This window comes from Polyergus mexicanus, unplaced genomic scaffold, assembly GCF_030449975.1.
Source record: "Polyergus mexicanus isolate NDT 795.1 unplaced genomic scaffold, iyPolMexi1.0 SCAF_14, whole genome shotgun sequence".
Lineage (NCBI taxonomy): Eukaryota > Metazoa > Arthropoda > Insecta > Hymenoptera > Formicidae > Polyergus > Polyergus mexicanus.
Window position 1 is genome coordinate 5572143 of NW_027223334.1, and position 24316 is coordinate 5596458.

At 35.8% G+C, this 24316-nt stretch overlaps 1 protein-coding gene and 1 long non-coding RNA gene across 6 annotated transcripts in view; one reads left to right on the forward strand and one right to left on the reverse strand.

The window, feature by feature from the left end:
• LOC138939619 (uncharacterized) overlaps positions 1 to 24316 on the reverse strand; it is a 104132-nt gene that overhangs the window by 47686 nt on the left and 32130 nt on the right. The window lies entirely within an intron of this gene.
• Positions 5190 to 23269, forward strand: LOC138939618 (uncharacterized). Of its 4 annotated transcripts, none has more exons than XM_070307573.1 (4): positions 16648 to 16783; positions 18275 to 18551; positions 22123 to 22276; positions 22446 to 23269. In XM_070307573.1, the coding sequence occupies exons 3-4, from the start codon at positions 22136 to 22138 to the stop codon at positions 22683 to 22685; spliced, it is 381 nt and encodes a 126-aa protein (XP_070163674.1). In that variant the 5' UTR covers positions 16648 to 16783; positions 18275 to 18551; positions 22123 to 22135; the 3' UTR covers positions 22686 to 23269. The 4 variants fall into 4 exon arrangements, with proteins under 4 accessions (XP_070163673.1, XP_070163674.1, XP_070163675.1 ...); XM_070307571.1 differs by having other exon boundaries at positions 16650 to 16783; positions 18275 to 18511; positions 22446 to 23267; XM_070307572.1 differs by lacking the exons at positions 16648 to 16783; positions 18275 to 18551 and adding an exon at positions 5190 to 5312.

The following is a 24316-nucleotide window of genomic DNA, read 5'->3' on the forward strand; positions in this document are numbered from 1 at the left end:
TTTTCGATAGTAGAGCCCCCCCCGCAGGAAGGGGGGGGGGGCGGCGGAACATACCGTTTCCACGCATATACTTTTTAATGCGAAGTAAGATTTTACATGGATTTACAACTTTCCACTTTATATTTACGCATTAAAAAGTATATGCGTGAAGATAGTATGTTTCCCCCCCCCCCGCAGTAGGGGCATTTCACTATTGAGAAACTAGATACATAGGTTTGCGTTGAACCTCGCTTCGCATGGAAAATGGAAAAATTCAAGGAGCTTCGTTTCCGGAAATGTAAACGAACACTTTTTCCACGTCTGCTTTACACAAATGCAACGTAAACAAACATTATTTTTACTTATTTTATAACAGAAAAAGCATTAAGACACTGTGAAACTTAAAAATTGCATACCAGAAGAGAGCGCCAGAAAATTCAAAGTGCGTATGTTACTTAGGAATGTACCCTCTCTATAATACATGTAAAAATGAAAACGATCCGTGAGGTGTAAGTTAATGTAAACATTTACCAATATAAATCTTCAATATACAATATAATAAAAATAACTATTATTCTTTAGTAAAAATTTAGTAAAAACGGATATTTACCATATATAGCAAAGCAATATGATTCTAAAACTTCGTATAACAAAACGTAGTAACGTTTTCAACAGAGCACCCCGTGTAGATGGGTAGACTTTACTTATCTATACGACGATGATACGATGCATGGGGGTGACTCGGCGCGGTCGCTATATGGTTAATTATAATGCGTGATGCACCATGGGGTCTTCCGAACATAGGGGAACTATGCGAAGGGAAGCAGCTGGTTCATGGTTTTAATGGCTGTCATCCTAGCTGGTCATTTCGATGGTAACTAATACGATGCCTCTCTCGAAACCATACTTGCGTTAAATCGAACATCGCTACATAAATGGATTTTCGAACGTTACATATTGCAACGGATATTCGATTAGCATCCACCGAGCGATTAAAGGGACAATACCGATTTGAATCTTCGAAAAATGAGGATATTTTTTAGATTTTTTTGCAGCGCAACGACTTGATTTTTTTTTTTTAGGATAATATTATAAACTATGTAAATAAAATTTTTCAGATTAAAAAATTTTTTTTTTAGAAGTTATGCGAACATTTGCAGATTTATGTTTTCATGTTTTTTGTTATAAATAAAAAAAGATGGACTTCAAAAAAAGAAAAACGAAACTTTTTTTTCAACACGCTACCATTTTTTTTTATTTTTGTGAATTTTGGAAAAACGCTTGGGGATCGCAGTTAGCTATTAATATGTTTAATAAAAAAAGCTTGTATTTTTGATTTCGAATATAATCTACGAACGTCTTCATGCACATCCTCCATGCAACCACCTAAAATTTGAAGGAGTTCTGCAAATATTCCCATAACTTGTAAAAAAAAATTTTTATTAAGCTGAAAATTTTTATTTAGGTAGTTGATAATATTGTATTAATATCGTAACAAAAATTAAAAATTTTTATCAAGTCGTTGCTGTACAAAAAAATCTAGAAAATGTATTCATTTTTTGAGATTTCAAACGGGTATGCCCCCTTAACGGCAAAAATGAAATTGCTGCAAATTGTACTTTATACATTATATTTTTCCAAAAATTTCAAATAACACCTTTTTTAATTAACAATTGAACTATATTTCTTCAGAAATTTTAATCAATTAACGGATAATATTATGACCGCGTAAATATATAAAAATAACTTGAAAATTATAGAGAATGTTATCCAAATCACTGTTGTTTATGGAATATGTTTTAAGCCTTTAAAAGTCGAATCTTCCGTTCAACAGAATATCTCCAGGTGCGCGATTGAATGTACGTTTAATGGATATCTATCACCGATACACGTGTAACACACCCCACTATAGGCTTAATTGATTGAATTAGCTGTAGAACCAGTTTACATCGGGACAGCACCTGATCGCAACAAAGTTCCGGACGGATCAATTTTGACAAATCGACAAGCCAGACGATCTATCAAGTGGTTCTTTCAATACATATAGAATTCTATCAATGATTTTTTAGATTTTAATAATCGAAATATTTTAGCGTATCTAACACTGATGGAGCGAGCAAAGGTTCTTTTTACTCTACAATAAAATGCATTTCGCACATATACATGAAAGCCCTTTCTCCTGTAATATTTTTTTAAAGATTTCGAAGTGACATACGACCTAGGGGAATTACTAGTAAAAAAAGAACCTCTTGTATATTTTCTAATTTAATTTGTAATAAAAAGATACGGCTAGAGAAGAACGTAACGATTTTTTCACTCAGTCTCATCTATCTTGAAAACGTCGTGTATTACAATACAATAATCATATGATAAATTACCAGTAATGATTCTCGTATATTGCTTTTTTTTTTAAACTTTCGCGAATTGTATCTGTCACATTTGACGAATGTCGAAGACTTCAACGGTTCGTTCTTTCCCGTGAAAAACTTTAACTGTCATTCCCATCCGGACAAACGAGTGGCGAGAAAGCGCGTGTCGGTAACGGCGATAAATTACGATCTTTCCGGTGGATCGAGGCGGTCCTAAATGAGAAGGGTGAAGGTCCGCGATCGAAGACCACCAAATGATGTCCACAATGGCCAAAATGAACTCACCCAGTAGCATTTCGCTTTTTAACGGTAGCACGCGCCCCATCCGCGTGTCCACCGGTATATTAACTAATACCCTGTAAACACGCGCGCCCGAAAAGGGTCCAGCCGGCCGTTTTAATTAAAGGACATTCATATCGAGAGGCCTGCTTTTTCGACCCCCTTTTACTTTAATTTTCGCGAAAACTGGTTCGAATGTCCGTTTGATCTGGCTCGCCACGCGAACGTCATAAGCCCATATCTTTTTTGCATACATTTTGGCATTCGCAAATTTTTATTATCGTTTATCGGCATCTTAAAATAAGGACCTCGTAATATAAGAAGAAAAAAAGATAATAATTTTTAAATTTGTCTTGTATAGAAATAGATACCTTGAAATAGCACATTTTAAATCTCTATTAAGATTTGGAATTTGATAAAATATTCTAGGCGTAAAATACGGCCTGGTAAAAATTATTGAAGAAGTTTGTCGTATTTTATTATAAAAAACTTTATGCAATTTCAAAATGTCTTTTTAATCAAAATATTCGCTATTGAAATTGTTGGGAATTCTATTAAAATTCTTCAGAAACTTTAATCAAAAATAGCTCCCTTAAAAAATTGCTTCGCGATTACTTTTATAGAGAAGCAATCATGTCGTTCGATTATTGATAATTTTATTTAAAAAAAAAAAAAAAAAAAAAGGTTTTAATAAATACTATAAAACGCATCTTTATTCTTCGATTATCTAGATTTCTACAAAATATTTTGTTTACATTTATACGTAATCTATTTTTATTTAAGTATTTTTTGTTTTATGAACGGCGGCATATATGTCAGAGAGAAAAAAAAAAAACATTAAGAAATATAGAAGTCTAACTTGATATATATCTCAAAATGATAAAAAAGGATAAAATATCGCGAAGGTCGAGAGAGAAATTATTAAGTTAAATAGCGAACGGCAAAATAAGACTCGTGAAGAAGGAGGATCGTTGGCAGGATGCCTCGCCTAGATCCTGTCTCGAGGCCGAAGAGAGGTCCTTCGAAGCGTGAAATCACTTCCAGTCTGAATATAAAGAGCGAAAAAACGAGTGTACGTTTGTGTTTCGGTCGTTCCGTACCACCGCCTCCGCGACTATCCGGGAAATCATCACGCGCCTACTAAGCTTCTTCCCTTTGTGCGTCTCGAGAGCTTTGATTACTTTCTTCAACGCTTGCTAAAAGAATCGCCATTAGTAGCAATTAAGAGCACGCTACGATATATGGTAAACATACGGCGATGAATATATTAGGCGAGTAATCTCATAAAAAATTCATGTATCTTTTTAATAACCTGATAAACCGTTTAATCAAAAATCCCAATTTATCTTCAATTATATATTTAATAAATTTCGCATAAGCCTTACATATGTATGTAAAACGCTTAAATCCATTAAAATATCTATCGTTAAAAACATATGACGTTTCGATGCGCGGGAAAATAGAAATTGAGGAAAAGGAAAGAGGAAATTTTGTTACAGAGTTCGTCGAAAGTATTTCGATAACAACGATACACTGCAATTTGCACAAATGGGGAATGAGTTAAATTTCAAGATTGCCTCTCAAGCGACAAGTTTATTACCCGATGAAAATAAACGAACGGCGTGTAAGTTTTCGTTTTGGATACATTATGGATTATTCGCTGAAAATACGGCGCATCGAGATAACGGTCTCGGCAATCGAGCGAAATGAGAAGAGAAAGGGAACGCGTTTTAAAATTATCACAAAGACGAAGGAAGTACTGCCGCTGGAGAAAAAGAAAGGAACAGTTAGAAATTTGTTGCCAAGCGGGTTAACGTACTTATATGGACTCGTAGAGCGCACGGTATATGTCGTATCCGGTTTAAAGTTGATTTAAAGGAAAAGGTATCTAAGATATAATTCAAGTTTTTCCCCGAATTCGTGTAGCTAAAAGATTATACGTTTTTCTCTTCTCCACAATTATTAAATGATTCGAGATGCAGTTTTACGCTTTTCATTCTACGAATCATCTCCTGCGCGCATACGGCGTGTCTACTTGATCTCTTTAAATCCATAGACGACGAGCACGTTTTCAATGATCGCGAGTCGCTCTAGCCTCCGACGAATTCGACAGTTTCCCCCTTTTTCCGGAAATAGACTTCCTTTTTAAAGCTCGTACGGTATCCCCCTCGCTGCCTGGCACACACCCCAATGTCTCTCTCTTCGGTGCCCTCCTGCAGCCGATACGCCCGTCCCCTGTGTTTCATTCTATAAATAAAATCGATGCGCGACGCTCAGAACTTCTCCGCGATGCATGGCCGTGAGTGCGTGCGTGCACCCGAGTCAAAAACCACAGGGCGGTGAGTATTCTCGGCTTATAAATAGACATACGTAGATGGATTAACCGCGGCGGAATGCAGTTTGGTGCACGAGTCCCTTTAAAACATGGAAGAGCGATCGTGTGCTCGAACAGAGCGCTTAACCTTATTCCGTACCTCGCTGACGAGAAGCATGAGAAGCTTCAGTCGACGCGATAAACTTGCGACGAACGGTTCCTTCATCCCGTGTGAGGTTGTCCTAAGTCGATATCGCCGAGTATAACCGACAATATTTGCATAGCAAAATTTCCGACACTCGTACAATCGCGTCGCGTTTCGTGGCTTTGCGGCTTATTTATGACGGCATTATGTTGGCGACAAAGCACAGGTGAGCTAAAATCGTTTGACTAGCGGATTTTGAGAATAATATTAGGTGTACAACTTTGCTTTCCCTATAGATGGCTTTAGCGGTAAGTAGTGGTCGAAATAAATAGATCATAGACGTCGTGCGATAAACTTGGGCATCTGTCAACATAACCCCATAGAAACATTAGTCGATTTGTGTCCGCGTCATAAAGTTATTCTCCATTGAAAATGTCAGTTTACGAGCCAAATTCTCGTCATTTGCGGGAGGTTTTAATTTTCTGCTTCAATATGAAGAAATCTGCGGCCGAGGCTCATCGAATGCTCTCAAATACTTACGGTGAAGCCGCTATTAGCGAAAGAACGTGTCGCGAGTGGTTTCAACGCTTCAAGAACGGTGATTTTCACGTCGAAGCGCGGCATAGCGGTGGAAGAGAGAAGGTTTTCGAAGATGCAGAATTGGAGGCATTACTTAATGAAGACTCGAGTCAAAGTCAAAAAGAATTGGCACGATCATTGGGAGTGACTCAACAAGCAATTTCAAAACGCCTCAAAGACATATAACCAGTTTTTTACAATAAAGCCTCGAATTTCGGAAAAAAAAACGGCGGAAGCAAAGTTGTACACCTAATAATTCTTAGAAATTGCTATTTTTCACACAAAAGCTTATGAATTATGATTTAGTTCGAAAGATGATCATTCTCTCTATTAAAAACTTATCTGAAAAGGAATTACAAGTGCCTTAAATGTTTAGAATTATTCTGGCTAAACTTTTATCTTTTTCCATCTAAATCATAGCGCGAAATATATCATTGTGCGTATGATCCTCGCTATTAACTCTCTATTTAAATATAACTGCGATTTGTTGCATTTATTCTCCACGTTAATCTATGAAAAAAAAATCTAATCGAAACATTGATTATAATGCTAATCAATATCGGTGAAATTTAAATTCTTAATATCAGTAAGATTTTTTAATAATACATTTATATCGCATTTTACGAAGAAATATATCCGGACAAAGGAGGAAACAGTCAAATTTGCCGAGGTGAGAATATTTCGCTCAAAAATGTGCTTGTCGATCGATTTAAATAGAGGTACCTTATGTAAGATGCGACCATAAAATAGGAGATAAAATTGCTCGAATGATTTAATAACTGTAGAAAGAAGAAAAGGGTGGAGTTTCGAATAGGTGAACCCTCCGATTTTTTTTGAAACTACACTATTTTTTGTATCTTTGAACGCTGATTACGAATATGATAATGAAAATTTCCACGCAAACCTATTTGTCTAGTTTTTCGATAGTGGCGCCTCCCGCAGGGGGGCGGAACCCACTGTTTCCACGCGAAGCGAGGTTCCACATGGGTTTGCAACTTTCCACGCAGAGGGAGGTTCCACGCAAACCGATTTGGCTGAGAACGAAGATTATATTGATGTTTGAGAGGGTTTTTCTTATCTAATTTTTTTCGAAAACTATCAGTTTTACGCAAAAAATTTATAGAACATAAATGATGTATTTTTTTAAGAACTGAAACTTTTATTTGAAACATTTTTTTCTTACATCAATATTTATCGTAATAATGTCTAAAAAGTTATATTTTTTCAGTTTTTTTGAGTTTTGACCTTGAAAATGACCTTGTCGCAAATTTTCATTATCATATTCGTAATCAGCGTTAAAAAATACAAAAAATAGTGTAGTTTCAAAAAAATCGGAGGGTTCACCTATTCGGAACTTTATCCGAAGAAAAATGTATATCGCATTTTTCAACTATATAAATTTCCACATACCTATCTGATTGGTTACCTAATATATCTAGACAGAACGATATGATATATATATATATGTATCGTACATCGTGACATGTATCCGGCCGATATCTCGAATTACAAGGACTGATTGCATAGCTTCCGTTATGCGCGTGATGAAACTAGACATTGTAACGTACTAGCGTGAAGCAAAACATATCGCATAGATCCTACAAAGAGATCTTGCGGTCACTCTCTGCGCATCCGGTAACTTATAATAGAGAGGAGAGAGCGCAGAGGAGCCGAGAAGAACAGAGGAAAAGGGGGATACACGTGACTAGCGTTACATACGGGATTTAACAGTGTAACGTTACGGGCCTTTCCTGAGCTCCTCGGATTCGCGGTGCGGGTTTTGAATTTCTCCCGAGAAAAGAGGTAATTGTATGCCAGGGTTTTGAATTCCAAGCCAAATTGAATGCACCCACAGGCTTTAATCTTTTATGCTTTCTCTCCTCGGTATCGAGAACCGTATATATCCAACGGATACATCGTTGATAGAACAATGCCCGGATTCCACACTTGCCTGTCTCGCAATAATTGCTCTGATAAGGCGTGTGCGATAAAAAACAGATTTACCTTTCCAACAGATAATGTTACATAATATTTTAATTTTTAACGGATAACGAATTGATTAGTGAAAACCATTACAATGGCAGAAAAATAAAAGTATTTATATAATATATATATATATATAAATGTAAGTATAATATTTAAGAAATTAATCTAATAAAATAATCTTTAAAAAGAAATCGATTTCTCAATTGTGCTACTTTCACGCACGAATATTATCGCGTATTAACATCGAATATATTAATATAAAACATTTAATTAATATAGAATAATAAATAATACAAATTTAATTAATGCAGAAACACAGAAGTAGGGTAAACGTTTACATTACCTTACACATATTATAGAGGGCGCATTCCTAAGTAACACGCACTTTGAATCTTGTTCCTTGCTCTCTTCTGGTATGCAATTTTAAAGTTTCACGTTTTTAACGCTTTTTCTCTTATAAAATAAGTAAAAATAATGTTTGTTTACGTTGCATTTGTGTAAAGCAGACGTGGAAAAAGTGTTCGTTTACATTTCCGGAAACGAAGCTCCTTGAATTTTTCCATTTTCCATGCGAAGCGAGGTTCAACGCAAACCTATGTATCTAGTTTCTCAATAGTGAAATCCCCCTACTGCGGGGGGTGGGGGGGGGGGTGGCGAAACATACTATCTTCACGTATATTCTTTTTAATGCGTAAATATAAAGTGGAAAGTTGTAAATCCATGTAAAATCTTACTTCGCATTAAAAAGTATATGCGTGGAAACAGTATGTTCCGCCGCCCCCCCCCCCTCCTCCTGCGGGGGGGCTCTACTATCGAAAAACTAGACACATAGGTTTGCGTTGAATCTCGTTTTGCGTAGAGTAGCAATCGTGAAAAAGTATAATATACAATTTTTTATATCTTATTAAATGATATTTATTTTATAAATCATTCGTAAGAGGATATGCATCTGCCATAATGTTAAAAAAATTCATCAATACGTTTATCATAATTAAATTGACGTTTGAATAAAAATTCGTAAACAAAATAAATTCTTAGCGAAAATATACTGACAGTGACGCAGATGTAAACAAAAAAAAAAACATAAGCACGCAAGTGAGATATAGTGAAAAGATCATAGAAATAAATGCGAAAATTATGATACTTCAAAATCGTATATCTCTGAAACGAGAAGAGAGCGCCAGAAAATTCAAAGTGCGCGTCACTTGGAAATGTGCCCTCTACGATATATGTAAAAATGAAAACGATCCGTGAGGTGTAAGTTAACGTAAACATTTGTCAGAAGTAATAAAAAGGCGATTTTAAATAACTAGTAGTTAGTAAAAAAGTTTCACTTACATTAAGTAAATACTTCTTATCCATTAAAAAGGTATTTCTTTCGTTACAAATTACGGCAATTATTTAGCGAAACGAACCATTACGAAGATTAGGGTTAATATAATTCAAAGATACAAAGAGGAGAAGAGAATAACTCACATATCATATAATCTCGATCTAAATCGGATCAAGCATACCCCGTTGCTTGGAATAAATACGAATTCCTTGAATATGTGTATCCGTGCAATTATGAGTAATTAAAAGCTTTGATATACCGCGCAGTATTTTCCGTGAATATTCTCGGTTGGAAACAGGAATGATAATTAGCCTTTTGCCATATTTCTTATGTGTATGTAAACACGAATAAAAAACGAGGAATGTAAAGCGAGGAAATGAAAAAATGAGATTTTTCTTCTCTCTTCTTATTCGAAGCGTAGAAAATTATTTTCCCTCTCCGCATTTAACGATGCGCCTCGTTTTTTATATCAAGTACGTCGATAATTTCATATGTCGCGAATGAAACTATTATTCCCGATAAAAACCAAACACGAACATCCAATATCTACACCGATCTTTCGAATTTTTAGACGATGCGAAAACAAATATTTGACAATCTAAAGTAGATGCGCTAAGTATCTGCTGTAAAACTCATCGCGGATGAACGCGACGGTTTCACCACAATGTCATCAGTACATTTCACTCCTCTGAAATATTCTGTCGAATTACGTAATCAGAATTGTTATTCAACTATGAACGAAATGAAATTATTTCTCTAAACAACCTTCCCTTATATCTTTGCAAAATAAATATTTATCATTTTTCACAATAAGTTTGATAGATATGCTAGAAACTCATATGTCAGAAATGAAATAAAAGTCCGAAAACCAAAAAGGTGCAGTTTTATATTACACAATTATCGGTCTTGCTGAAGATCACAAAAGAATCGTCGCCGACGATCTCTTTAGAGCGTGGGACGAACACGCGTCACTGACCTGCGCTAAATGAACGAGCGTTGCGCGAAAGCGAAATAAATACTAGACGGATTTCACGCGATCGCGTCCGCGACCTACGTTAAATCTATTTATGTCTAGTGGCAAAAGATGTAAGGGGGCGGCGGATCTGTAGATGGTTGTCCCGTTTTCAAGGAAAAAATTGATAGCTCGCGATCCTGAATAAAAGTTGTGCGCGAGAGGACACCGACCGAACGAATCGTCATAAATTTCGCCCAGCTGGTGTTTCTCCGAGCAAAGTCACGGATCGAGAAATCGTATTTCGAAGTATTAGGTGTACAACTTTGCTTCCGCCGTTTTCCTACAGATGGCTTTAGCGGTAAGTAGTGGTCGAAATAAATAGATCATAGACGTCGTGCGATAAACTTGGGCATCTGTCAACATAACCCCGTAGAAACATTAGTCGATTTGTGTCCGCGTCATAAAGTTATTCTCGATTGAAAATGTCAGTTTACGAGCCAAATTCTCGTCATTTGCGGGAGGTTTTAATTTTCTGCTTCAATATGAAGATATCTGCGGCCGAGGCTCATCGAATGCTCTCAAATACTTACGGTGAAGCCGCTATTAGCGAAAGAACGTGTCGCGAGTGGTTTCAACGCTTCAAGAACGGTGATTTTCACGTCGAAGACCGGCATAGCGATGGAAGAGAGAAGGTTTTCGAAGATGTAGAATTGGAGGCATTACTTAATGAAGACTCGAGTCAAAGTCAAAAAGAATTGGCACGATCATTGGGAGTGGACGATACTTTGAATCATAAATGTATAACTAGTTTTTTACAATAAAGCCTCGAATTTCGGGAAAAAAACGGCGGAAGCAAACTTGTACACCTAATAGATGTTTTCATAGATCCAAAAACTGCATAATCAATAAATATCGAAGGAGAAAAAAAAAAAGAAATAACGCCGAGGAAGAATATATATTCACAAACACGCTTCACGTGATTTAGATATTACGATGACCGCCGCCCGATAGAATGCAGATCGCAATTGTATTACAAGCCGTAACATTAATTATTAAAGGGTTCCCGAGGTAATTAACCGGCCGAGAGATAACGATCGTGAACATCGGAACGAGAGAGCACCAAGGAAGCCACCTTGGCGAACCTATGATAATTTCTTGCTCGCATTCTTGCATGGGATATAAATTGCGAGGTGAAAGACTCCTTAATAACACTTGTTTACGGAACACGATGTTTCAACAAAGCGAGTGTTTTATCACGATTCGAAAAACTAGCCCATTTAATTAGGAAAAAAAAATCGCAAAAATAATTACGTGGAAGATATAAAATATTCATTATTTATCTCGCCTATAATTTAATTCATAAAGATTATCTTTTTATAAAATTAAGTATAATTATTAATCGATAAATAAATATAATTTATGCCATCCACTTCTTTTCTCCTTTCTTCGTGTTTTACTATACGAAGAAGCAAAACCTTCGTTAACGCTCGATACAGTGCTGAGTTATTTTCTCGTAACATTCCAAACATTTCTTCATCTATCCGTAATCTCCCTTCGCGTACTTATAAATGACTGCAGCTTGCAGCGGAGACAGATTGGCCGCATGTGAGGCCGACTTTTTGACTTTTCTCGCCTGGCACCCGCCCCTGGAAACGTCGCGTCTGCCGGATGAAAACATCCGACGGGAAATATTCCCGCTGGATCGGAGGGTTGCTTTTTTTTATATCAATTTAAGCCACAGTAGAAAGCACGGTGGGGCGACACCGCAGGCTAACTTCGAATCTCAGCAGTTCCAGACAACTTAATGGGGAGTTTCGTTAAACGCATGCACCCTTCGTAAAGTGGCCATGTGACTCCTCGAGGAATCGTTTCTTTAAAGCCAAACCTGCCAGACATTTTACAACCAGATAAATACACATAATTTTTTAATAGAAAAGAAATTTTATTTATTTCTTCGTATCCTCATTGTCTTTCATTTTTCTCCGAGTTATTTCCGACGGGAAATAACTCGGAGAAAACTTCTCGACACTTTTCAGGATATGCAGGAATCACGGATCGTTAAGACAGCTTAACGCGTCGCTATCCATAACGATTTTCCAGAAAGGAATCAAAGACTCGCTTCCTATAACTGGTAATGGCAACCTGTCCCTCGCGCGAGTCTTTTCGAGCAGAGCGTGACCGGAATGATTTCTTTTCGCGAAGAATACATTTCAAGGTCCGTGAATTTATGCAGGAAGCGACAGTTGGCGCGAAAGATTTTAGCATATGTCGGATCCGTGCAAGGTAACACGTGCACCATCGCTGAAAATGAATGAATATGCATTCCATTCATAAGAATCGCTCGGGGTTCGTTGCCTGTCAAAGAAGGAGGGTGTACGCCTGACTTTTGCGACATCAAAATTAAGGCTTGTGATTTTTTTATAAAAACGGAAGATCCGGATGACGAACGTACTTAAAATTGAGCGTAATTAAGAACCACGCAAAAATTGAGGAAAGAACTTAAAGAATGTTATATTAAATAAAAATTTAATTTTTTATTCGTCAGAAATGTGAAGAATTTTATATCGATGATTACCGTTTCGATAGAATGCGAAACGAATGTGATCGCGTGCTATCGAGCAAATCTGAAACGCATTAGCGATAGGTTAATAACGTTCGAGTGCTGCGAGTATGCAATTTTTACGACCCGCGATAAGAAACGAAGTCAAGAACGCGCGCAAGGTAAAATAGCTTCTGATAACGTTATTGACTGCCGCACAATCTTCCCTTAATTAATATTGTGTTAATTGATATCATGTACATTATTTTTCCGTGAATCAAAATGAAACCCCTCATTATAGAGAAAAATAAGATAAAATTTCGTGAAAAGAAATCAAATTTTTTTTCAACACGGAATTACTAGCAGTTTATTAACACGAAATGTGAAGAAACGGTCAAATTATGAAGAACTGTCATTTGTTAGGAATACTCTTGTGTTAGGCACATGCAATGCTAAACTAAATAAATCGCGTTTTATGCTCCAATCATAAAATGTTTTATTCTCGAAGGAGATAAAAAGAAAACATCCTTTTGGAAATACGATAAAAGAATTTAAGCAAGAATTATTGTATTTAATTAGAAAAGTAAAAATGTATCAAAATTAGTTCCAACATTGCCATGAGACAATCTCATTTAATTTTCGAAACTAAATAGTTGCTAAGTGTTTTGGATCACGCAAAGTTTCACTGCATTAATTGTATCTCTAATAGAGATCCGATTAACTCTATCTATAATAGCATCGAAAATCTTTTTCCGTATTAAGAGATGCAAATGGCTTCTTCATCATGAGGGGACTGTTCGGCAGAAATTTCTTTCGGACGCTATAAGAGCCCATTCGTTTGCCCGGTAACTCAAGCGGAATAATTACCGGGCATAGGCACTCCAGTCGAACCCTCTCTGTTCTTTCAGTCGATTTCTCGGCGAGCAGGGATGAGGGGGGAATTTACTTGGAGGGGGAATATTCTTTTACACAGGTGTCGAGGCGCAGAACGAAAGAACCGCGTTACGCGCGACTGCGCAAGTCGGATTTTTCGAATCTTACCCATATTAACGATTCGTTTTCCTAATCGAATCTTTTGCATTCTAATTTTATTTTTGCTATTATTATCGTATCTTGCAATACCAAAAAGGAAACATCGTATCACTTATCAATCATCAAATGTCACCTATTATTAGTTTCTCTCATTTATGTACCACATTTCTTTAATAAAAGTTGGTTTAATTATTTTTGGATACAATATAATATTAAAACGAAATATTTGCATATAATAAGATCGAGAAGAGAAAGAAAAGACGCTTTCACAATGATCAACACAAGGATGCTGAAGCGATAATAAATATTATTATTCCGTACTGCTACCGATCATCGTCTGTACATTGTATTTGCACAATAATCGAAAGAATATTTGCAAAATTATCACGCAGAAATTTGCAGATATCGCAAGAAAAAGAGAAACAATGACAGACTTTTATAAACTGCTAAAGGCCATCACGCACAAAATTTCGTAAGGACGTAAGACGTAAGAAAATCCACTTTTACGAAAAGCCCAATACTCGATTGGAATTGGTTTCTTACGCTTACGTCCTTACGGAATTTTGTGTGTGTTAGCCTTAACTCCCCAAATTTCGCTCATATAAAATGGCCTCAAAAGGCATGTATTAAGGTATCTCATTTTGCACATGCGCACAAACAATTTGATAGATATCCATAATCATAATACAATTGACAGTTATTTTAACCTGAATCGGTATAGAAAAATGATCGAAAAATAATAATAGAAGAAATATAAAAATGCCTTTTAAATATGCTGTTGTAAAGTGCAAAAGTACCGTAGCATACAATAGAAATAAAAATAATAATAATGAAATCTCTTTCTTTAGGTAAATATTATTAAGTAAATAATAATATATTTACTAATAAATTAATTATTGTTGAATAATTCAGATTTTCTATGAATATACCAAATTTCTATTTCTATTTATTTATTTTTCCCTAATGGATCTCTGTTTTTCAGATGAGATGCCAGGATATCGCTTGATCATATGTTATGTATAACAAATGTGTGTATGTGTGTAAATAATACATGCATCATCAAAGAGCATGCGCAAAAAGGGTTACCTTGCGTACATGAGAAATGGGGATGCCTTATACATAAAAAGTTAGCAGTCTAGTAATATATAGAAGTCTATGGAAACAATAACTGTATCATCGTGCAACAGCATTGCCACCTCGATCGCACACGTGGCTGAAACCGGAGCTGTCATAATCGCGCGTGAAGTTAGGTTAATTTAAGCCGATCCTTTTATTCTCTCTCTCTCTCTCTCTCTCGTCATAATATTAAGATATAACATTCTTGTGAATACGTAGTGATTCAAAGTACTTGGACCAAGAATAATCTTAAATATAGCTGCGAACATTATTGGTAATATTAAATATAATACATTAGGATTCATTTTTACATTGGTTAGCCAGTTGTCGTCCTTCTGTGTCATTCGATATCATAAGGTTGCATAATTTTTCATACGTGAATTTGTATCGGCAGAGAAAAGAATAGAAGAGGCTACCGGAGTCAGTGACCAAGCATCGAGAGAGATAATTGGTAATTTTAGAGGATACTTTTTTGTTCGTGACGAAAAATCGCCAATTTTTTCTGATAAAAGGATCGCGTCGCGCATTTGGAACAATCGTGCGTTTTGTTGGAACGAGGCGAGTTTAATTGAGGAAGAGAGAAACACTCCTGCTGACAAGAGGTTAAAGACCAGAGTCAAGGAGCGAGCCGAGAACGGGGACAAGTAAAACGGGCGCGAAAAACGTTCCCCCGTTCGAGAGGTGCGGGCTTACTCGGGGGAGGGGGGGGGGAGGGGGAACTTTTGTGCGATTTAGTTGTACTCGTTTCTTTTCTCAACCGCAGTCACGATACGGAACACCGACTTCGAAACGGTACGAAACGACGGTTTGCCCCTTGGGCCGTTAAAGAGGTCGTCGTCGGCCGTAAGGAAATGCCGAGCCCACGAGGAAACGAGAAAGAATCGAAGAACAATTACCGAAGTTGCGTTTCGGAGACGATTCGTAGACGAGCGTATCCGCGCGTGCGTATGAGAATTCCTCACCGTCGCACTTTCCCATCATTGTGCTCTACTCCACGTATCTCTTAAAAAAAGTACTTCCGAAAGCACGGGAATCGAAAACTTTACATGGCAAAGATATCGATAATATATATGTATATATAAATTTGCAATTATTATATCAATTCAAAACTCTTTTTAAATCACAAACTTTTCGAATAAAAGATATATATTAACATTAAAATTATATGTAGATAAAATATTTACATGTAAATTAAAATACGCACGTGTTATATTAGCTTAATTCTTAATTGGCAGCTTCTCGTTTTGTTTTGATGAAATTGTGGACAGGTCAATTGTCACGAAGCAATGTAGCTTCCTCTCGGTTACACATCTTATCATGAATTGCGTTCCAATAAGATACAATGAGTCAGAGCTCTCTCTCTCTCTCTCTCTCTTTCTTTCTTGTATTCAATCGAGGTATCGGACTTTATATATCGAATTTTACGAGCCGATATATAATACGGAACGCGATCGCGTTACTCTCTTTCATCGATCATAAATGCGATCCGTCAGACGCTTCTCGGAAAACTATAACCTTGGGCCTTGAGCTTAAGCTACGATAACGGCGCGGCGCTATTAATTGAAGCGTTATCGTTATAACATCGAGCGACTCATTCCGGACGTGCATCGTTAATTACGTTCTATTCCAGATAATTCTACGAAAGAAGACACTAAGCCCGAAACGGAAATACGCGCACCACCAAACCGACACGATAATTGCCATGGAGACTTTCGGAGATGGTCCACAACACATGTTTCTCGCTCATTCTCATCCTCCCCTTTGTCCAGCGAGAGTAATAAAGTTCGCGGAACGGGGGTTATTTTCACGGAAGGATATCATCCATCGTTATCGACTGATATAAATTCGCCTCGCGGGATGAACGACCGCGCGAATAAAATGTGCGGTTAACGGATTGCCTCGCGCATGCGTATATCTCGCACTGTCGTGCTTCTCGTGGCTCTTCGTACGCGGAGTCTAAGCGAATCTAGGCTAGTCAGCTGCAACTGAGATGCAGCTAGTGTCTTACCTTGGGATTAGTTGCATCCCGAGTTTCGCGAGCGCTATAACGCGCTCTCCGTCATTCGACAAGTTAATGAACTTTTTTTACTCGCATGTCGCGCTTCTCTAAAAATACGGATAAATATTGCCTTCGGATATTTCGCCGTTAAGAATTGAGTGAGTTTCAAGTAATTTATTGAAAAGTGTGAAAGATAAATTATTATTGCCTTGTATACGAGAAATCTTTTTGACAGATCATTTGACTGCGATTCTCATATTTGAAAGTAGATTAATACATGTGTTCAAAAAAATTGATTCTTTTAAAATAAATCCGAAGAAAAAGTTAAAAAGTTGCACACATTCGTATGAAACCTTCTGTTAGATCCGTTTTAAGATAATGTTCAAAGAAATCGTTATTTATGCATATTAAGGACGATTTCATAGAGGCATGTGTAACCTAGCCGCGCTTTTCATTGCAGACGCGGATAAAGAATAAATTCCTCCGTCGTTATTCTCTTTTCTACTCCGCGATAGCAATAGTCAATATTAACGAGGATCCGTTTCTTTCGTAAAATGGATGACGGCGATAAATTATACATCCTTGTGTAAAACGAATCGCAATCTTCTAATTTCTAGAACGTTGAAACTATTTATGTGTTAGGGATGATTTGTTTGTTCGTAGACGAACTAGAATGACCCTCTACATATGTATGGTCACAGGGTGACCTACCAAAAATGGCCACCTCCTTTTATCTCCTAACCTAAAAGAAGAGATAGATTGTAACCTAACAAATATATATCAAATTAAATGGTTCAAACTAAACTTTATTGTAAACATAACTATTAACGAAAGATAAACATAATTTTTTTATAATAATACGGATATTTCGATATGATAAAAGTTGTAACACTATTTGAAACGAATATAACGAAATATCGCGAGCGATGTCTACCTTTTCTCTTTCTGCTCTGCGTTACGGCCAACTTCCGATTCGTGCATTAGAGATTGACACATGTCACGTTGTCATTTGATCATAATGCTCAATCCGAAGTTGACCATATCGCAGAGTCGACAATGAAAAGATAGATGTCGCCCGCGATATTTCAAGTTGATATAAAACTCGTACAATATGTAAAATATTTACGTTACATCATTGCATTCGTTTCAAACAGCGCTACAACTTTTCTCATGTCGAAAAAATGCATATTATTATAAAAAAAATTATGCATATACCTGTTCGTTAATACACAGAAAGCTTTTAGAAATAATTATTATCCTCGCTATAGACGGTTCAATTTGAACCATTTAATTTGATATATATATATTTGTTACAGTCTATATCTTTCAGTGTAAAAGATAAAAAGGGATGGCCACTTTTGGTAGGACACCCTATATATAATACAAGGCCATTGAAATGTGTGTAAAGTGTTATCAAAAAAATTTTCTTATCAATGATAGCATTATTCTCGATTATCTGAAAAACCTGTCATTCGAACATGAGTTTTCCAATTAAGTCCAATTAATCGGCATTGATATATCATTGACATCCCGTGCACGAATGCGCACTGACAATTCTCGTCGCAGAATGTGTGTGCGCGCGCACCAAACTACCCCATCGAGTTCCACCCCCGACGAAAACATATTTATCGATCGGGTGTAACTTGTAGGAACTGTCAACCGGCTGAAGTCGACGTTAAAACAGAAAGACGAGACGCGCGTGCTAAGACGAGATAAATGAGCGTATGCAATTATCAAGTGCAACAAAAGTGACCTCAATTGAGTGTGCTCGCCTGTGTAATTAATACCAGATAAAGTCAATAGCTTATCATCGTTTGTACACGTACACATGCATACGTACGCGTGCATATATTCGCGAGAGACCGAATGAAAAACACCTCGAAGAAGTGAGTAGATAAACAAATCGAGCTGAATTTATTTCAACAGGTGTGTGGCATAATTTCCTTTGTCATTTAATTACTTCTACATTCTTTCTTTCTTTCTTTCGATAAATATATATTTTGTTGTCGTTAGCGTTTCTGATAGACATATTTAAATCAAGAAAATTAGCAAAACGTCTTCAAATATGAAAAATAAAACTTGCAAAAATTATAATGAAGTTGTACTGTAAACGTTAACCGCTCACACAGTCTTTATTGTGCACAAATTTTTGTTACCTTGTATTAAGCATTTTCTTTCCTCAATTTAAAATGAATTATTGTCGCGTGTAATTTGACAGAATATAATAATATTTGTGTCTCGCGTGATAATAGAAAATATGATGAAAGAGAGAAATTAAACGCGCAATGGGATATTTGTCGGGAATAGTTGAATGAGTAAGTGGGTCAGGGAAAGGCGTGCACCTCCGTGTAAACCCGTACTACCTGTTTGATAAACTATAGGCGTATAAGCGGAATGTGCGAAGAAACAATCCTCTATAATACGGGACTCTCTCGATCCATACAGATATTTCGATAACGTGTTGTAAAAATTATAATAATTTCACAAGCTATAGCAAAATAATTCTTTTTTATGTTTAAAAAAATTAAAAGCTAGGTTTGTAAAGAAAATAAATAAATTTCACGCTTTGTTGAGAAGGATACGCAAGGTATCAATTCAAACGAGTACTTGCAGCAGTATGGCAGTTTGGATCTGTCCGCTGGACAGACACATACAGTACTCTAAATAAATCGCCCTTGTCAACTTAAGACGACCAAATAAACGGTATACGCGCAATTTATGCCAGCAATAAATCCCCAATAATTGGATGATCGTTAAAGGTATATGGTAGTCGTAAAAAAAAAAAAAAAAAAAAAATACTCTTCTCGGCCGATTGCGATTTTCGAGTTAATAAGACGCGACAATATATTATGCCGAGAATCGGATGATCACGGCATGACGCCATTCGAATGATTTCAACAATGCGTATTCGTTTCTCTCTCTCTCTCTCTCTCTCTCTTTTGTGGGTCATCTCGCACCCTCATACGTGGATCGCGCAGCATCCATTTATCTTCTCGATCCGCGTACGCGTAAGTGTGGCCGAAATTTCGGGAGAGAAAAGTAGGTATTACATTCGAGTACATTAACCAGCCCGGTATGTGCAGGGAGATGAACCATATTTCGTTTTTTCACTCTAATATTATCTACGTATAATCGGCGGAATTAATACACTTGACTGTATCCATGTGCACCAAAATGCACCATAGTAATTACCCGAATAACGTGAAATTCGCTTGTTAATGCCTTCGGCGATAGCCAACCAATCAAACCAGTTTGTGTCGAGGAAAAAGCGTGTAAAAAGCGCAGGATTCGATTCCGCGATCATTGAAGGGCGAACATAAAAGAGAAAAAAATCCTCATCTTCTGATTCTGATGTAATTTTGGGAATCTGTGTTTAATTCTTTAATTGGTTTCGAGAAATGCCTGCTTATGCGATGCAGAAATAAATTAGGATATTATTCCCTCCTCTCTCTCTCTCTCTCTCTCTCTCTCTCATGCATTATAAATATTTGTACAATGTAATGCATGGATTTCCAAGTATATAATTTACGAATTATTAAAAGAACTTTTTTTTTTTTTTTTTTAAGAATCGATATACCATATTCATGAAAATTGCAAAGCATTCATTACGAAGCTTTCGATAAGTTTGTGACGCATAACTGTCATATTTTTCTAAATATTTTCTAAATACGAATTAAAAATGATTTAAGAGAATAAGATCTTCGGTTATATACAAAATATTGTAATATTCGTATATTGAATAGACAATTTTAAAATCTCCATCATGCAGAATATCTAATGATAAGTCAGCGACATCAAAGGTTTCCCAAGAACCTACGCGAAAGTAAGAAATAGCTTTCGCTATGTGCACAATTGTGTATGCCGGAAGTATAATGCATTCCAATACATCCGTCCAACGGCATATTGACCGACAATGCTGCTAGTCTCTCTCTCTTTCTCTCTCTCTCTCGCTCTCTTCTCCCTCTTTTACTGTTTGCACGTGTAAGATAGTCTTACCTCGCGTGAAAGCTCGGCTCTTGACGCATGTCATCTTATTTACAAAACGTATAGTACGTACTTATAACACGTCGCGTATCGATGATTAATATCGAGTACTGTTATCCTGCAAAAAACTTTCCTCGTAGTTTGACAGCTTTATGCAGAAGGATATTATTAAGCTTTTGGTTATGTGCGTGTGTGTGTGTGTGTATGCGCGGTATATGGAATAACTTTCTTGGAATTGTCAAGAAACAAAATAGAAATGCACTGCTATCACAACTGATGAAATAACGACAAAATTCTTTTTTGATATTTCCGGCTATACTCGTTACGATCGCGTATCGAAACGAACAATGTCATTGTATGTATAATCTTACTGCATAAATAAAATTAAGTTTCGAGACTCGCTTTGCATTTCCAAACGTTTGATCCGTTTGTCCTATCATTTTAAGGTGTTATTCACAATTCAATATTCAACATGCGGTGCAAGTTTTAAGTTATTTGGTTCAATAGTTAATGAGATATATCATTTGTAATGTTTCTGTTGGCGACTTCTCTAATTTAACGAAGAGTTTAATGTTGGCGCGTTGTCAAGCGTTTCTTCTATTACATGGATTTTTAAAGAAAATTTTGTAACACAACTTTGCATGATCGTATCTCATTAACTATATTGAACCAAATAATTGCGAAGCGAGTCTCGATACTTGAACGTTCGACAGTGTATCCTTATGTATAGGCATTTATTTGGAAAAATTTATCAACAAGCTTACTTGTTCAATTTAACAGTAGAAACTTTCTAAGCCAATAGTAGTTTCGTATTCAACTAATTTAATCGTTTTGCTAGAGAATAAGTAAGTTCATTGATGTAAATCTTTTTGAAAGAAATTTTGTTTTTATAATTTCAAGTAATCGAAGTATGCAAAAAAAAATGTTACATATTTACAATTAATCTTTTCGTATGATTTATTTATAAGCAAATAATATATTGCAGTGTAAAGTATTTCCTTAAATATTTCATACTATACATAAAAACAAATACATTCTTTCAAAATCAAAATAATGCATCGTATAAAAATAATATGTGATAAGAGAAGAAAAAAAAACGAGGGAAATTGCCAAAAAAAAAAAAAAAGTATTTATCACATTTCTAATACAATAATTTAGATTTACGATTATTCATTCTTATACGTTTATGCATATGTTTTTGCATTGCATGAACAGACAAAAATGTAAACAAAATTAATTTATATATTAATTTTTCAAATTCACTTATGGGATTTAATCTCTGCGTTTATATTTGGTAAAAGAATCAAGACTCTGTAAGAGAACTATCCATATCTGTACATATCTAGATAAAATCATCCTCTTGCGTAAATATAATCAAAATTATAAGTATGAAAAACATAAAAAAAAAAAGAGAGAGAGAGAGAGAAAGTTTTTCGATATGTGAGCAATTATTTTAATAAATATGAAAATAAAATTGAAAACTTATCATTAAAAATTGAACTTTTCTTACAAGAGCCCGATTGACGATGGAAGAACGTGTCGATACATCGATAAATGGTCTACGGAGCACGCGTAGAAAACTTTTTGCAGATGAGAATGACAGCGACGGCGAGGAACAGAACTTTTACAATCGTATTATAGAAGAGAGCCGACAAAGATCAGAAGAGGTAAGAAACGAACGATTTTTCTCCGATAATTTAAATCCAAACAATCGTTTATTAAAATTATTTTTGTTCTATTAAATAATTATATCTCGATAAAAAGTAATCCTACGCAAAATAGATTAGATATCATCGATTAAAGTGATTTAAAATTTTGATATTTATTGATACACAGGACATGAAAAAATGGAACTTTGATTTTAAGCATGAAATGCCACTACCTGGACGTTTCAAGTGGGTAAAAACGGACCAGTACGGAAACGAAATTTCTGATCCCACAAATTTAATTAACGAAGAACGAAGTAGGAACGAGCAGGACAAACAGATAGAAGAAACAGACAAAAATTCAAGAAGAAGAAACGACGAACCGATAAATGAAAATCCGATGAAAAAAGCTAAACTAGAAAAATCGTAAAAATTATTCCATATACTAGATAATAGCAAAGACAATCGCAGGGACGAGACGGAAATTGCTCCTCGTACAAAAAAAAAAAAAAAAAAAAAAAAAAAAAAAAAAAAAAAAAACTACATAAATGTTTAATTTTAAAATTTCTGATCCATCTTCAATGTGTATTAAAAATTACTTGCAAATTTCTTCTCTAAAATTTAGAATAAAATTAGTAAGATTTAGATTTTTATACAAAGAGCGAGAAACGGGGAATATAAAGTCCTAAGACAAATGTGATAAAACTACATTCTCAAATTGTCATTTATATATTAATTGAAGTAAATTATTTTATATAATTAGTTTATAAATTCTAGTCAGAGGAGGCATGATGCCAACATGTCCCGAAGAAACCAAAGCAAAATTCTTAATTTTAATTAACGAATTTTATTAATATCTGAAGAAAAAAAAATGACTAGATTACGCGATTTTATTCAATATAATATTTATAGAAACGAACGTGCAATACACGTAATTATACTCAATTGATATTTATAATTTGGAATAAATAATCCGCGCGATATAGACAAATGTGAAAATAGTTAATATATTTCTATAATATTTATTAAAAAAATGTGTACTCTCTAATATATTCCTTTTGCTTTCTTTCCCATTTTCATAAATATGCATATGCAGAAACCTAAAATTGAATTGATGATTCAACAACGTAATCTTTAATAATATAAATTTGTATAATGTATAACTAATAGCAACCTTAATTTATAACTTTAATAGCTTCCTTTTCTGATGTTATCAGAACGCAATTCACTTATCGCATTGCAGATTAAATGCTACAAGATCTTATGATTGCGAATTGTCGTCTTTTATCGACTGTATCTTTTTCGTAAAACTCTCTCGCTGTCTGAGAGGGACTAATACCACGAATATCACGATTTCGTCGAATTAAATCCGGAGTATTCGTCATGAGAAGACGCGAGAGACCAGCGCGTTGCACCTGGCATCGTTTCTTTAAGGATCACTTTTTTTCGCGTTGCTGGAAGCAACCATGGAAGCTGGACGCGACGAGGTACCAGCCAGAAATTGCACTTCCGTTCTGCAAATTCCCACGGAAGTGGGCACAATCGCGACGACGACAAAGGATATTGCCGTACGATATATACCACACACACATTGTTCTCTGACCAAGCATTGAGAATCTTTCCGATAAAGAACCTTCCGCGAATGCGAACGGATAATAATGTCGGATGCTCGAAACAAGAAGCATCCATTCTTCGAAAGCTCCATGAAAGTGTGTGTGTGTTGTATTATCGTATGTATTTTTAAATATTAAATATATGAAACGTGTTTTTCCACAAATATTAATTAAAGCTAACAGAGAGATTTCATCGATTATTCGATTCTTAAACAGTTTTACTATTTCTAGCGTTTCTGCAAAAAAAAAAAAAAAAAAAAAACACACTTACCTATTTATCCCTGTTTGGCATAAGATTTCCAAAAGCAGACCTCTTTTACGAAACAGTGCACCCGTTCTAAACCTCGATCTCGATCCACCACCACGTTAAGCCTGATAAAGGTGATTTATCGCGACTTCATGCCCGTTACCGCTAGCACGCGATGAGATAACACGCGCCGGTCTCGGG

What these genes read in the sequence shown, in the direction of transcription:
- LOC138939618 (XM_070307572.1), top strand. Translation starts at nt 5,293, where the DNA reads ATGTTGGCGACAAAGCACAG. An exon ending in ATGTTGGCGACAAAGCACAG is followed by an intron (nt 5,313 to 22,122) that starts GTGAGCTAAAAT and finishes TTTTCTTACAAG; the next exon opens with AGCCCGATTGACGATGGAAG. An exon ending in GCCGACAAAGATCAGAAGAG is followed by an intron (nt 22,277 to 22,445) that starts GTAAGAAACGAA and finishes ATTGATACACAG; the next exon opens with GACATGAAAAAATGGAACTT.